The sequence below is a fragment of the Podarcis melisellensis genome, assembly GCF_964234715.1.
Source record: "Podarcis melisellensis genome assembly, chromosome: 1".
NCBI classification, from domain to species: Eukaryota; Metazoa; Chordata; class Lepidosauria; order Squamata; family Lacertidae; genus Podarcis; species Podarcis melisellensis.
Window position 1 is genome coordinate 76030743 of NC_138528.1, and position 15804 is coordinate 76046546.

Sequence of the window (15804 nt, forward strand, 5' to 3'; positions counted from 1 at the left end):
GCATGCGTGGTGTTGCTACATAGGGCGCATGTGCGGTGTCGCTATGTAGAGTGCATGCGCGTGACAACGGACATGCGTTGTACATAGCGGTTTGCGACCAGCACCGCTCGAACGACATATGGACGGTAGCGGGATCCTCCGCTTGCAGCTGCAGCTGTGAACGGAGGATCCTCCACATGCGGCTGCGGCGGTGCGAGCACCCCATGGGGTGCCTTCTTGTCACCAATCCAAACATGGCACCTGGGGCACACACACACACCCCGCGATGCCACTGGCGAAAGCTCAGCCCTGTGCTTGCTTAGCACCAGGTCTCAGTTTGGGAATACAGAAAGCTACCTTATATAACAAGCAAGACCACTAGTCTAACTAGTTCAGCACTGGCTACTATGATAAGCAGTACAGTAGTTCTTTGAAGTCTAAGGCAAGAAAGGGTATTTCCTTATCACCAGCTAGTCAAGTCCCCTGTTTAACAGGCAGTGCCAGAGCAGAGACTGAATCAGGAAATTTCTATTTGCAAAGCAAGTGCTGTGTGTTGCCCCTACATGCAGAATAATGAGAATATCCTGTCATACCAGAGGAATAAGCCCCAAGAAAAGTACAGTACTGGTGCATTCACTACTCAGGGCTGCATGCAGAGCCAGCAAATGAACAGACCCACCCCCTGCCTTCTTTCGCTGGCATAGCCTTTGGGCCTTCAGTTGCTGCAGGTCAAATAAAAAATTAGCAATGAAAGGTTTTCCCAACAAACAAAGGCTCTGTTTTATCTGCTGGATTTCTATCTGTTGGGGTCTTAAGGACACAAAATCCCTGCAACCGAGAAGGAAATAATCACATAATTTTAGGGTTGGAATGGACCTTGGAGTCACCTAGTCCAGATCTGGCAGGTGGCAACTCACATCTTGTTTCCTTCAGTCCAGCACAGACTAAGCTCATGTTTCAAGGAGTATTCTTGCTGCCCAATTCTAAGTATATTTACTCAGAATTAAGTCACAGTACAGTATTGCAGCCTTATAAACCTTTTTTAAAAAACCACTTTTTAAGAAACCTTTATGAGAATTCCACGAGAGACAATTTTGAAGGTAAAAACAAATACTAACTATCCTTTTAAAGGACAGTTAGTGCCCCCTAATGCACACCACACTCCCTTTCAGATAGTGTGCATACAGAGGGCTTGAAAACAAACAGATGATCTAATTTAGAGGACATGCAGCTTTATTGTGTTCCAGGTTCCCGGAGAGATAAGCAAATAATAAATCAAGATTAACAAAACAACACCACTTATAAGTTATGGTAGAAAGCATAGGTCTGAATCCATGAAGCCCAAAGACTATGAATGAATATTTAGGGAAGGGCAAAATGATTTTGAGATGCTACTATGAGAATATGCTTTTGCTGATATTCGGCATCTGCGTCTGTGCAGATGCGATTTTCGGCGCCGTGGAAGCAAGTCCCTGAGCCGGTTTAGCACAGTCCACATGAGGCAGCTCGGTTCGAGGGCAGCTTGCAGGCTGGTCAAACGACCTCCGTGGGCTGCTTCCGGCCCGTGGGCCTTAGCTTGCTGACCCCTGCTGTAGAGGGAATTGTGGGGCAGGTGGGACTCATCTGCCTGAGAAGGTAGCCCGTCTGACTTCACCCCCAAATGCACACTCCATTGTCTTTCAAGACAGACAGATGCCAACAACAATTGGTTCCAAGAAGGTAGGGTGTCTTGCACCCACAGATTCATAACAATATATATACACACAGGGTGAGTCTTTTAAAAGAGGCTCCGTGGAACATGTGTACTCCGTATCCATGGGGCCTCTTTTAAAGGACTCACCCTGTATACACACACACACACACACACACACACACACTGGGGTTGAGTACTGTGTTGCATTGTACATGCTGCTTTGAAGACAATTCAGAACCTTTGGTTAGTTCAAAAACAGGTACTCAGCTATTGCCTCAGTCTGCTTGGTAGAAACTTAACTTCCCAGCATTGAAATAACTTCCATGGCTTCCAGTCCATTTTGAAGCACTACATAAATTAGGGCTCAGGTACCTGAAGAAACACCTGCTCCTATATCAACTTCTCTGTGCCTTGAGATCATCTTTCCAGGGCCCCACACCATCCAAGTAAAGTAAGGCAGGTGAAAACCAGGGAGCAATACCCTTCTCAGAGGTAGTGTCTCCTTCGTGGAATTCCCTCCCCAGAGGCCTTGCCGGTGCCAACATTGTTGTCTTTTAGGTACGAGGTAAAGACAATTAATTTTTTCCGCAGTGCTTTATTTTATTACATTTTAAAATAAAAAGTCAACACCTAAAACGAATTATTTTAGTTTTATATTGTTTTTGTAAACAACCCTGAGATCTTCACAGAAGGGCAGAAGTAAACAGAATCCAAGCCTCTACCTACCCACACCCAAGTGACATATTAATAACAAGGAAGAGAAAAGGGCATGGTTCAGCAAAAGAGCTATGTTTTGCATGCAGTACTAAGGTCTGACTCAGCATGAGGCAGGTTCACGTCAACCAGAAAAGGTGAGAGTCATCCGTTCTGCGGGTCAAATAAGCGGTATGTGTGTGTCCCCCCGCCCCGTCTCTGCGTGTGTCACCGCTGAAAAAAGCACACCCACCCATTACTGTAGTGTGTTGTCATCTGGATTCTTCCTTCAGAAGGAAAGGGAAAGCGGCAGGACTGACAGGAAGGCGCCCCTCTCCCAGTAGTCTGTTTTTGCTTTCCACCCACCGCGCAGAAGGGGAACGCAAAGGCACCGGATGACACAGGCAGGCTCCTTACCTAGGCAGGCTCCAGTGACCAGGGCTGTGGCCGTCAGGGCTCCGGCCGAGGCGCCATAAATGTTCTTGGCATTCGCCACCAAGAAAGGCGCGTGCTCTTGGAGGCAGCTGGCGACCCCGATGTGGTACACCCCCAAGAACCCGCAGCCCGCGAAGGAGATATTCCAGGTGGAGCCCAGCGGGTACATCGCCTCACAACCACCTCCTCTTCCTCGCACGCCCTCACGGATGCGGGGCGAGGCAGGGGGGCAACCACGGAGGAAGAGGGACACGGAGCGAGTTCTCCCGGCGCGGGGCTGGGCACTGCCGGGCAGCGTCTGTGGCTCGCCCTGCCTGGCTCCTTCTCAGCGCCTGGCGTGCAGGAAGGGGTTTCTCCCGGTAGTCTCCGCGCTGCCACTCGCTTCTTCCGCCTTCTCTCTAGTCGCAGCAAACTCCACCTGAGCGCCGACAGCCGGGAGGGAAGCGTTATATCGGGTGCGCGCCAGCAGCGGGGAGGAGCCCCGCTTGGTCACAATCCCACGACGCCAGCGAGCGGCTAATGGCTGCTGCGCAGAGGCGGTGGCGACACGCTCCACGCCCCCTCGGAAGGTGGAGTCGGAGGGCGACGAAAGCCTTCGGGGGACGGGCGCGCACCAACCTGGGACGGGAGGTGGGCGGGCTTCGCCAACCGGCTCCAGCAACCCGCCGCTGGGGAGTATTTCCCAGAAAGCTCGAGGGCGTTCCGAGGCGGCATCCAATCGCGGGGGCGCCCGGAGCGCGCATCTGGGGGGCGCCCTCTCCGCAAGCTCCGCTGCTGTAGCTTTCGACCCAGATATGCTTGTTTTGGGAGAGCTCCTGGCTTTCCCAGGAAGCCAAGTTTGAAGGTCTCGCGCATTGCGGTTGCCTCAGGCGTGTTATGGTGACGCGCGGGCGCGTGTACACACTGGAGGTTAAAGGGTACGTATGTGGTGCGCAGAGGGAAGGCTGCTGTGTTTGCCAGGCTGGGGGTCGGGGATTTGAAGGGCGAGGCTCAGAAGAGGGTGGTCTCCTTGCGTTTGTTTTCTTGAGAAAGAGCCCCACGGAGCTGAGTCCCAAATAAACGTACCTGAGATTGGGGTTACAGATAGGTAGCCGTGTTGGTCTGCCATAGTCAAAACAAAAAAAAATTCCTTCCAGTAGCACCTTAAAGACCAACTAAGTTAGTTCTTGGTATGAGCTTTCGTGTGCAATCACACTTCTTCAGATACCAAGATTGGGATTGGGGTGTTAAGCATAGCTGTCAACTTTTCCCTTCTCTTGCGAGGAATCCTATTCGGAATAAGGGAATTTCCCTTAAAAAAAGGGCAACGTTGACAGAAGGGGTTTTGGGGAGAAGTAATGTCTTCCATCTTCCGGTGGTGCTCTCAGGACAAGGTCAGGGGCCCCTCCTCAGCAGGATAAGTAGGAGGGTCTCCCAAATGCTGTAGCATTAGCAAAGAGGTGAAGTAATAAATGGGAGAGCTATCAAACCAGTAAGTCCAGAGTCTAAAATTGCCCGACTGCACCACTACCTTCCTCCAGCTTGTGAGACTTACTAAGAAGTGTAATAAAATACAGTGGGCCTAAGACTAGTAAACATGTACAAGATTCATAGCTGTCAACTTTCAGGTTTGAAAATAAGGGATCAGCAGCCTCAAAAATAAGGGATTAGCAGCCTCACCTGTCCCGGGGACAGTGTACGGGATATCAAACAATCCGGGATAGCAGCGGGAAGCAGGGGGAAATGGAGCTGGAATAAGGGAATTTCCAGCAAAAAAGGGAAGGTTGACAGCTATGAGAATTTTGCTCTGCTTGTCTGTTGCAGCAAAAAAAAAAAAAAGCTGGCAAGAAAAATGCCTTGTAATTAGCACCTTGGTAACGAACAGATTTATTTTAGCATATCCTTTGGGGGGTTAGAGTCCACTGAATCAGATGCATGAAGTGGCAAAGCAGGCTTGGTTTCATAAGAATGTATGCCACAACAAATCTGTTGGTCTTTAAACCAGGGATGGGGAACATGTGACCCTCCAAATGTTCTTGGATTACAACTCTCACCAGCCATTATAGCCAGTGGTCAAGTGTAATGAGACTTGTTGTCATATCCATTTGCAGCATTGCTAGAATGAAGGGTGACTGTGACCCACTCACTCACTCATTCATGCTTGGCCATGGTTTGGCTTAGTATTATATGCGAACCAGCTCAGGGTATCTGTTGGAACAGAGAGACTAGACAGAAATGGTCTGGGTTAGCGGTTCTGTCCAAATAGTAGCAAGCTACCTAGAGAAATCCCATTGTTTTTCTTTACTGTTTGCTTGTCATGCTGCCTGTGTTTCAAAAGTAGGCATTCAGATGTTAACCATTTCTTTTTAAAATTGGGGCCTCAGGGACTAATGTAAGTGAGAACAGCCAGTTCCCATGTTCTCCAGGCTGCTCTGTTTTGAGACACTGGTCTGGGGGCTGGGATATTATTTTTCCACACAGGAAATTTGCATCACTTAGCAGCAAGGGGTGGGAAGAATGTTTTTGAAAGTAAAAAATAACCACCCCCACCTCACACCGTGATATCCTGATCCATTTTGCATCTTCCCCCCTACAGTGGATCCAGTCATGGCACATCAGTTTGGCCTGTGATATTAAAATGAAAATGAAATCAATGCCTACTTAATCTACATCAACTAAAATGAGAAGGAAACTGGTGCGTAGGCTTCATCTTTGGCAAGTCTACAACCAAAATGAGAATACTGAAAGCCAGTGTGATCTCACACACCAGATTAGTACTGTTAATTATCAGCATGAACACTGCAATTCATTTGGTAAGTTATCAAAGGATAATTTAACTGGGCAATCTATACTAATTGGGATCTTTTAAAGAGACATTTGCTATTAAGCAACATCAGTACATGATGTATTAATTACAAGTTGTTACCTTTCCTTGTATGCTAGCATGAAATGGAATGGAGGAAATAATTAAAATAATTCCTCAGCAATCCTGTTTGTCCCACCAATGAGTGTTAGGGAGGCAATGCAGACATGCCTTTTAAGTTGCATTCCAAGTTGAAATTTAGCAGATGAGACCATCACAGATGATAATAATAATAATTTTTATTTATACCCCGCCCTCCCCAGCCAAGGCCGGGCTCAGGGCGACTTACAAGCAATAATAAAAACAAGTTGAATGATTACAACTTAAAAACAAAATTAAAATACAATGATGGGAGTTGTAGTCCAGTATACTGGAGGCCACGTACTAATTCTCCAGTGATTATGAAAGGTATCAATTATTTGTCAAAAATCCTGAAGGTCCTATAGATGCCTACTACCCAAGATCACTTCATAGGGTTTTAGCATCTTTCCATTTACTTTCACCACCCCTTTGTTTTCAGTCAAACTATAAGTTAGAAAGTGGAAGCAGAAAATTTATGAAACCGATACCTAGGCCAGCTGGAATACTTTCAACAAAGGCTTGGACTCATGAAGGTAACTAGATATGGCAGGTGGGTTGTGTTGTGTGTGGTTGCAGTGGTCTATCTACGTAAGTGTATATGAGAAATGGTACCTTGTAGAACTGAAATGTAATCAATAGCAAGCCAAAGATTACAGGTGTACTTTACCTGGAGCCTCTGGTGAATCTCTGGAATTCAACTCTGATCCTCTGAAATACACTTTTGTTTTAATAACACTGCTGAAGTTATTATTTTACATATTGTTCTGTCTACATATTTTTCTGTCTATTTATAAATGGCATTGGACTCTAGAGGAGGGGTAGGGAATGTGATTAGAAATCCTTTATTATAATAGTCTACAGAAACAGAGGTGGACAAACAATAATGATGTGTGTGCATTTACAGTATATTATTCCTTAAGTCACATGCCTGTTCATAGGCTGAATATTTGGCACTGTGAGTGGAGCTCATATTAGATCTCTCCTATTCAGTAAGATCCTGCTGCTGTCTCAAACTCGTTGAAAGCAATGTAAACAACTATGCCTTGCTTGCTGCCTGCATTATGAAAACATTATAGTTCGGTCACAGAATTTCCCCATCCTTTTAAAATCATGATACAAAAATATCCCAACTTCACTGGAATTAGGAACCAGCCAGCTTTTACTCAAGACTAGCTAAGAAGTCCATAGTCCATTATAGGGTTGCCTTTGCACTTTGCCCAAGGCACTTATTATAGCTGTTTTTGTTTCTGTGCCAATATTTAGAACTCTATGGCAGCAGTTTCCTTTTATGCAGTGCATTGCATTTTTACAAGCATATGCACTCTGAGGAAAAAGTATCTAGTTGTTTACATAATTGCTGCATTTTATATAATCTCTTGTAACATGGTGCAATACCTATGTATTAAAGAAGTGAAGTTATGTATGTTGTGTTACTGGAAGCTACTTTCAAAAGTTTCCTAACAGTCTTCAAGAAAAAAATATATTAAAAAAATACCCTATCTTAGGTGAGTGGACCAAGTCAGCTACATCTGTATTCCAAGGTATTGGACACAAGTGTGGTGCTGAGAACACCAAGGTTGCATGTTAATTCCCATAAGGGACAGGTGCATATTCCTGCATTGTAGGGGCTGGACCAGATGATCCCCAGGGTCCCTTCCAACTCTTAGCTCACTTTACACTCCCTGTCACTTGGAAGAACTGTAGTGAAATAATTTTGCTTCATGAAGGCCACAAAACAGACAAGAGCACCAATCTGGGTTCAAATTAGAATTTTCCATCAATTTATGAGGTTATGCCACTTTGGTTCGGCCATCACTTTTCTACTTCATATTCGGGAGGCAAGGGCCAGTATAATATTGAGTGTATGCAATGCATGTGCTACATGGACTGATTTTTCTGCCATGGCCATCACTCTTTAAAGCTGGGGTTGAAAACCTGCTGGAGGATTCCAGCTGCCCTGTATTCTAAATCATATATCCGGAAATCCCTGTACATAGCTGGGATTAGTCTGTTGAAAATGGTGTCTAGGCGGAATTTTCCGTAAGCTGTTAAAATGTATGGGAAAACCTGGACATATGGCATCCCATATTGGAAGTGTTGGTTTTTTGCAAAACCCCCCACTTTTTTGAGTTCTTGCAAAAATAATAATAATTCAACTATTGTGTCCAGATTTTCACTTTTTGAAATGTGGCAACCCTAATTTAAATGTATTTTAAATATACGGTATTTCATGGCACGTGGGGCTCTGTATTTCATACTAACACAGAAGAGCAAAGTTTATGGCAATAAAAGCAAAACTCTAATTTTTAAAAACTTCTCAGAACAGGTAAGACATAGTGAAGTGGGGGTAACCAGGAGGTAGTTCTGCATGGTTGCATACTGCTCCTTGATTTGACCATAATTCAGTATTAGTTTTGTAGAAGAACATTTAACCCTTTAGAAGTCTTTTGAATTCAAAATGTGGCTTAAAGGTAAAGGTACCCCTGCCCGTACGGGCCAGTCTTGCCAGACTCTGGGGTTGTGCGCCCATCTCACTCAAGAGGCCAAGGGCCAGCGCTGTCCAAAGACACTTCCGGGTCACGTGGCCAGCGTGACATCGCTGCTCTGGCGAGCCAGAGCTGCACACGGAAACGCCGTTTACCTTCCCGCTAGAAAGCGGTCCCTATTTATCTACTTGCACCCGGAGGTGCTTTCGAACTGCTAGGTTGGCAGGCGCTGGGACCGAGCAGCGGGAGCGCACCCCGCCGCGGGGATTCGAACCGCCGACCTTTCGATCGGCAAGCCCTAGGCGCTGAGGCTTTAACCCACAGCGCCACCCGCGTCCCATAAAATGTGGCTTAGTCTGATGCATATTTTGAAACACTCTTACTCAATTTCTATAAAGTGAACCAAAATTTGTGTAAAAGGCATCAGCTTGTCTTCCTCTACACCTGACATATATCAGATCAAGGCATCACATTTAAGGTGTAAAAGCATGAACAAGCTGCCTCCTGGTTTTTATAAAAGGCTCTGCCTACATCCTTATCAGCCTATTTCTATTCCAAATATTTTAGTTACTGCAAAAACTTTTTTGTTGCGGAAAAACCTATTTTTAATCTCTTAGCAGAGTTAAATAGCATTGAATTGCTCACTTTATGTTAATACCAAACAGCTCTTAACCACTCTAGAAAATCTGTAATTCACAAAACAATAACAAGAGTTGTAACTTTATCACAAGATGCTACTTCTAAAGAATTACCAAATGATTCAGAACACTGTACATGCAGAAAGCAAGGAAGCTTATCAAGTACGCCACAACAAAACAATATTTTAACCAAATTTTATTATAGATTAGCCCTCAACAAAAGTTTAATCGAACAGCCCAAATCCCATATCATCATCAGATTCTTCAGACTCTTCTTTCTTTTCTTCTTTCTTCTCCTCCGCTGAAAAGACAAGTAGATATAGACAGTTTAGCAGACCACTCTCAAAACAGCATTTTTATAGGCTAATTCTATATACTAGTGGTGGGGAATCTATGGCCCTCAGACATTGTTCAACTCCCTCCAGCATGGTCAATGGCAAGGGGTGATGCAAGCTGTAGCTCAGGAAACACCCAGAACATCACATGTCCCCATCACCACTACAACTGCAGCTGCCTTAAAGATGAGGTGTGAGGGTCAACCAATCTGGAGTTAGAAGAAAATCCAAAGAAAGTCATGATGCAAACAGCTGAAGGCAGACACTGCTCATCAACAAGTTGTATTAGGTTCAGCACTCATGTAGGTCATATGATGTCTCACTGCACTTAGTAACTCCATATTACAATATGCCAACATTACCTACTGCAAATAAGCAAAAAGGAAGGTAAAAAAGAAAGCAGAGATGATTGGCTGGGTCTCAGCATCCATACCAAATCAGAGTATCATAGCTAAAGAGAATGTATCTGAAGTCTGAGCTAGAACATTACCTTGCAATAATGTTTTCCTTACAACTGGAAGAACTATTGCCAAGACATTTTTTTAATGTTGAATTGGGCAATGTTTCCAAATGCAACCAAGTCATATCATATGAGTTGTTCAGTTAATCTCATGTACTGTGGCTACTCAACGTGAAATTACCAAGTTTTTGGATTTCTCTCTAGTAGTCTTCTCCCACTTCATGCCTGCCTGCCCACCCAACCTTCCTTTTCATGATCCATTATACTTACCAGCTGCTGGTGCAGCACCTGCAGCAGGAGCAGCAGAACCTCCAGCAGAAACTGCTACAGCCCCACCAACTGGCATGCTGGCAAGCTTGCTGTTACCTGGGGGACATTAACAAAGAAAATGAAGAACTGTATATGAAGTCAACGAAAGAGAAACCTGAGGACAAGCCCCCAATTCTGCAGTGTTCCCTACTGCCCAACCCTTTCCCCTCTTCCTGCCCTAGTCAATTTCTGATAAAGGGAGTAACAGAAGGATGAACTTTTGCCTAGCACTTTAGAAGACCAGTTTTGTCACAGGTTGTTGGCCCTCAATACATCAGACATCAGAGGCTATTGACACAATACCGGTGATCAACTTCAGTTGACCACCAAATTCACATCAGGTGCCAAAAAAGGAAGTCTTAATATTCTATCAGCCTAGTTTCTGCATATAAACCAGGCCAACTGGTCCTTCAATGCCCTTCTCCCATGCAACCAGTGGGAACCTTTTGTTCCCATTAGCAGCATGAAGCCAAACTTAGAACTGTGGTAAGGAGTACACTGTGCAACTACAGAAGTTACATGATGAAGGACCCTAGAGATTTAAAGACTAGCTACCAATTAATGCCAACAGTTCCAGGGAAGTTGGCAATATACTATTTCCCTTGTGAGAACAAGCACGTCAGTGGGGGAAATGCCTGTTCTTTGTTTCTAGGAATATAAATCTAAACAATTGCATGGTATTCCTGGAGCCAGAACAGTAAACACATTTTATAACCATTCAGCATATTCTCAGAAAAGAGTATGTGTAACAGCAGAGCGAAGAAGTAATTTAAGTGTACAAAAAAACCCCTTTATTTAGAACAAATACAAAGGGCCTCATATAAGCATTAACAAGTCCTGTAGTTTGCTGTACCAGTTTTCCTGCAGGCATCTAGACACATCAACATTATCAGATAATCAAGGATATAACTGTTATAGTAACAGGAGCAGCCATATCATTGTAGTTACTACGACTATGTATTCAGCACCAACAATTTACATGGCACCTAACAGCCTAAGATGCAAGTCCCTCCTAAAAGGAGGTTCCAACATTTTGCCAGTGGAAACAAAAAGGAGGTGTGTGTGACCACACAAGGATGGGGGGTTCAGAAGGACTTCACAGGAAGAGAGGCAATGCCACTGTGCTGGCATTCAAGGAGTTCAATGGGTGGCATAGAGTTCTACATGGAGTGGAGGGCAGAATGACAAGGGGAAACAACATAGAAGCCTACTATAATTAGGTTGGGAGATGACCAAACCAGATCGTTTTACAATGTTGATTGACATGACTTAACAATGGGGGGGTGTTAGGGAACAATCCGAAATAAAGCCAAGGCTTCACCGCTGGTCTACAAGGTGGATGCTACAAAGAGCACAAGAAGACCTTTGACATGCTCCCCAGGAACCATCAGGGTGGGGTACTGTTGTTGCTGGGGCAAAATTTAGTTTTGGATATGCATTATTTTTTGTTGGTGATCCAAGGGGGTGTGTGTATGATGTATATACACACACACACACAACTTGATTACCAGCAAAAATATACATATATTACTGTTGGATTTATTATCATTGTATATTTGTCCACCATGAGATATTTTCATTAGTTCACTAAGCATACGGCTGCTTAAATTTTGCCATAGCTTGTAACTGTTAGTGAGTCATGTAAAATGTTTTGGTGTTGTGAGCTGCCTTGAGCATGGATTACTATGGAAAGACAACGCAAAAGTGATACTGCTACTGCTGAATTTACAAAAAACAGTTGTCCAAGTGTGCAAATGATGAGTAGCACGGGACCAATGAACAAGCCATGAAGATTCTCAGTATGTCCAGAAGGCCCTGCCCACAATGGAAACAGTGAGCAAACAACGAAAACAGGATGGAAAAGAACCAGCCTATAACAAGAGTTCTACCTAAGGTGTGGGAAAGGGCACAATCAGCAATATCACAGAGATTGTACAGGGAAAGAGAAATTGGAATAGAGAAACATGAGACACTAGGAAATACACAGCATGTTCCAAAAGTCCAGAGGCAGAGGGCAGAAAAAAGTTGGCCAGTAAAGAAGGAGGATGTTGATATATACCTGAAATGCAACCCATATATTCCAAGTATTGGTGCTAAGGTGTAAGAAGACCAGGAGGTGAGGGGCAGGCAGGATTAAGGAAATGCGGGGAGATGCTAGTAGGGTGGTCATCTCACCAAGCAAGATAGCTTGAGGGAGATGGAAGAGGGGTATGAAGTTGGGACTAAGACAAATAGCTTCATTATTTTATCACAGAAGGAGGCATGGAGGGAGCAAGATGGCAGCAGAAGACTTTTAATAGAGCAAACTGGCAAGACAGAAATTGTTATTCTTTTTAGAGACCCATTCAACCAGCAAGATTCCCCCCCCCACAGAAGGCAATGCTGCTTTTTAAACAGCGATTTGTTGAGAACATCCTCTATACAAACAGGCAACAAGTGCCTGTTTTTATGAGGGTTTCCCCAAATTAATGTGGTCCACCAGCGAAACCCAGCAGGCACCAGCATGAGCCTGTAGGAATTAGGATGGACCCATTACATTTCCAAGCATATTCCATTAATGCCACACATATTTATTGATTACACTCTGGATTGCCATTTGCTATGCTGAGTAATTACAGTTTTAAAGTTTGGCCACTTGACTATTTCAAGATTGAATTATGTTGCTGTGGTAATTTCACTCCCAACAACCCTCTCTGCTGTAAGCAAAATAGTTAAATACCTCTGAACTAGTGACCTCTCAGTGCCAAAGAGGGACTCATGGTCCCTTTCAAACCTGTCTCCATTTTAAACTCACCTTGGGAGATGACATCTTCAATGTTTTTCCCATTCAGCTCACTAATGACCTGTGGGAAGCAAGTTGAAAAGTGTTACCTAAAAAGATTCTAAGTGCAGGGAACTAAAGAATTAACAACTGTGTCCAAAATACTACGAAACTGAAGCAACTCAAATCACTTTTTAAAAAATACAATTGGTCTTGCCTAGAGCTGCCCTGGGGAAACTGCACTGTGCCACACTGAACTCAGAAAGAGATTACCATCTTCTCAGATGCGTTATTGCAGCTTTGCACAAAAAATATAGTATCCCCAGGGCACTTTTGGTTAGCTACAGTCAAGCAGATTAGCTATCCAAGTGGGAATAAAATAACCTCTTACCAAGCACAGCATGATGTTCATCTGGAATCTCATTTGAGTCAAGAACTCAAATAACTGAATTGTTTTTATACAAGCCCCATATTTCCTTGGGTGAGGGAAATCATCCATTTCCCATTATGCTTGCTGGGCTTTTGAGAAGGCAGAAGCATCTTTACTTCTTCAAAGTCTATAATGGAGTGATTGAAACCAGGGAAGGTTGGTAGAAACTACTAATAATGGCTGAAAAACTACCAAGCCAAAACGTTGGGACTTTTAAAAATTAACCTTCTGTCTAAAAAAGTGATAGCCTTTCATTAAGCAAAGGTGTTTTTTCATTGCTGCTTAGCTCATTTAGGTTGTTTACCATAGTAAAGTTCAAGATAGAAAACTTTAATTTGCACTTCTTTTATGCTGTACAAATTCTGCATGACTGCCAGCTGTCCCAATCTTAATACTAGAAAAGACAGATATAGCACACACAGAACTGAGCTATGGCAGCTTGCAATCTGCTCTTCCTTGCTGTTGGCATTAAGTCCAGAAGCCAAAGAAAGATGCAACACTGAACTGTAGATCTAGCTCAGAAGAAGCCTTCTATAACCAAGCCTTTGGCTGCTTACACAATCTATGGTGTTTGAAATATGTTTGTGGGAGAGGGGGGTTATTGGTTTCTTTTCTATGTATTTTGTGATCTCATTTATTTTAATACTATAAACCACCCTGTGATCTTCAGTATACAAATGGAAGTCTCATTAGTACAGGATATGCAGTATAATATTAGAGCTACTCCAATTCATTCTGGACACTGAAAGTTAGCCCCAAAGCAGCTGAGAGGTGCACAGGGAATATCCAGAGAATACTTGTGAAATAGGAACCAATAACAACATTCTTCAAGCCTTCATTTTGCATAGTCTCTCTTTGGGTGATAAGAGGCTTGTGGTCCAGTGTAGTCTTTTCAATGAATGGCATTTATGCCACACTGCACACCTATCTGTCACTCACCTTATTCACACGTTCATCGTCCGTCTCAATGCCTACACTGTCAAGAATTTTCTTTAAGTCTTTTGAGCTTGGGGTCTCATTGCCCCCAAGGACAGCAAGAAGGTAAGCTGCAACGTAGCGCATTCTGGGAAAGAAAAAATAAGGCAGGATTAATTTTTTTTTTAAATGGCCAATACTTATTTGAACAGCAGATGATTTTTCCTGTGTTTAATACATATGATAGTCTAGTGAGTTTTAAAATGGATGATACCACATAAAGTTCCAGGGGAGTATGCACAGCTGCCCTCTTAATTTTTGAAAAATCTATGCTTAAGAACTACCCTTATGTATTCCATATTAGGGGCATATAGTAAGTAACTCCTATTTAGAGCACCTGCTTCGCCTGCAGAAAACACCAGGTTCAATTCCTGACATTATTACTTTTATTTTAAAAAGGATCTAGTAGTGAATGCTACTATTCTTTACCAAACTCTGCAGTGCCACCACTATTCACGACTGGACAATATTGTGGCAGATGAACAAACAGCCTGACTTGGTATAAGGCACCCTCTTCTTACATTACAACACACAAATATGTTCTCTCAGCTGCAAATTAAATATTTAACTTGGGCGGAAAGGGGGGCTATAAAAAAATTAACGATTTCACTTCAGGGCCTTCTAAAAATAAGCCCCCTCACGGGAGACACGTGCTACCATCACAACTCCCACATTCACGTCGGACAAAGCCGCCATGCCGCTGAGATTTCAAGTTTCAACTTTCCAAGCCAGAACAAGCCGGAAATGGGAAAACCTAATGCACTACGGTCGCTTACCAGGGCAAAAAAGCATCTTCACCGACTTGTTGCAATCTCTAAATTTTTATTTTAAATCGGAATGGGGGGGGCTGCTCCCCACCACCTCCACTCGCCCTTTTTGCCCGGGAGGCTTCTAAAGCACTCCCTTGGCCTTCGCCGTTTCTGGGATGATATGCCCTCCGCATCCTTTCGTCACAGACCACCACGATCACAGGCTCCTCTCCTTCCCAGCCGGGCCTTCCCTAACCTGGATCAGGAAGCACATGGCCGCCATGTCACCCCCTCCACCCTGGCCCACATGGTATCGCCTATAAGCTGCCCGGCTTATAAACCCGCGCAACGGCAGGCGGTGGAGATGGAATCTAAGCGCGTCCTGGAGGCATCCATTACAAAAAAGGGGGCGCGGAGTAAAAGAAGCCCCCCAAGCCTACTCACTTCGGGCCTCTGGACGTGCGCTCTCTACGACGGCGATAGCAAAAAGGAAAGGGAGGAGCCTACGGCGCGGGGTTCTTCCCAGTACTCTCCAACAACCGGGTTTCTCATTGGACGCAAGGCATAGCCAACCAGAAACCGCATAGTTAGCGGCGCCCTTACGGTCGTAGCACTAAACGGAACTGAGACGCTTCCTGCCGGCCTTTGCAGCCGCCATGTCACTAGAGGCACCAGCGACGCCCATAGGGAGGAATCGGTCTCTGCGACTGCTGTTTCGGGATTAGAGGCGTCAGCAAGCGCCCTATGAAGGGGAAGTGGCGGTGGCGGCTCTGAATTACGCCTTAGCCGGTGGAGCTGTGTGAATACAGCCTGCGTTTTCATTTCTGTTACTAATCCCTTTAAGGCGGCCAGCCTTGGGCGATGTTTCTGAACAGAATAGACTTGCCTATGAGAAAACATGCGTAGGATTGCGCTCAGTAACAAACTCAGTTACACTG

At 44.4% G+C, this 15804-nt stretch overlaps 2 protein-coding genes and 1 long non-coding RNA gene across 4 annotated transcripts in view; 1 reads left to right on the forward strand and 2 right to left on the reverse strand.

Moving 5' to 3' along the window:
* The window catches only part of PNPLA2 (patatin like domain 2, triacylglycerol lipase), a 41375-nt gene extending 38192 nt beyond the window's left edge, over nt 1-3183 (reverse strand). Inside the window, exon 1 of one of the 2 annotated variants that reach the window (XM_081922412.1) lies at nt 2783-3181. In XM_081922412.1, coding sequence (XP_081778538.1) covers nt 2783-2969 — 187 coding nt within the window. In that variant the 5' untranslated portion in view covers nt 2970-3181. Of the gene's footprint in view, nt 1-2782 lie in introns of both variants that reach the window. The other variant, XM_081922413.1, reaches the window with a different exon arrangement.
* A 156-nt stretch (nt 3184-3339) lies between these two features.
* Nucleotides 3340-6456, forward strand: LOC309376382. The gene is made up of 2 exons (XR_014171183.1): nt 3340-3717; nt 5376-6456. It is a non-coding gene; the product is annotated as an uncharacterized lncRNA (long non-coding RNA).
* Nucleotides 6457-9026: 2570 nt separating this feature from the next.
* Nucleotides 9027-15466, reverse strand: RPLP2 (ribosomal protein lateral stalk subunit P2). The gene is made up of 5 exons (XM_081922599.1): nt 15311-15466; nt 14082-14205; nt 12746-12794; nt 9913-10008; nt 9027-9148 (listed from the first exon to the last, which is right to left on the reverse strand). Exons 2-5 carry the CDS (start codon nt 14202-14204, stop codon nt 9072-9074), a joined length of 345 nt encoding a protein of 114 aa, XP_081778725.1. The 5' UTR covers nt 14205; nt 15311-15466; the 3' UTR covers nt 9027-9071.
* Between the last annotated feature and the right edge of the window lie 338 nt (nt 15467-15804).

Excerpts from the sequence above, each read along its gene's own strand:
- RPLP2 (XM_081922599.1), bottom strand. The coding sequence starts at position 14,204 with ATGCGCTACGTTGCAGCTTACCTTCTTGCTGTCCTTGGGGGCAATGAG. Across the intron at positions 10,009-12,745 it reads TGAAGATGTCATCTCCCAAG|GTAACAGCAAGCTTGCCAGC; the intron begins GTGAGTTTAAAA and ends AATGTCCCCCAG. Across the intron at positions 9,149-9,912 it reads AGGTGCTGCACCAGCAGCTG|CGGAGGAGAAGAAAGAAGAA; the intron begins GTAAGTATAATG and ends TTGTCTTTTCAG.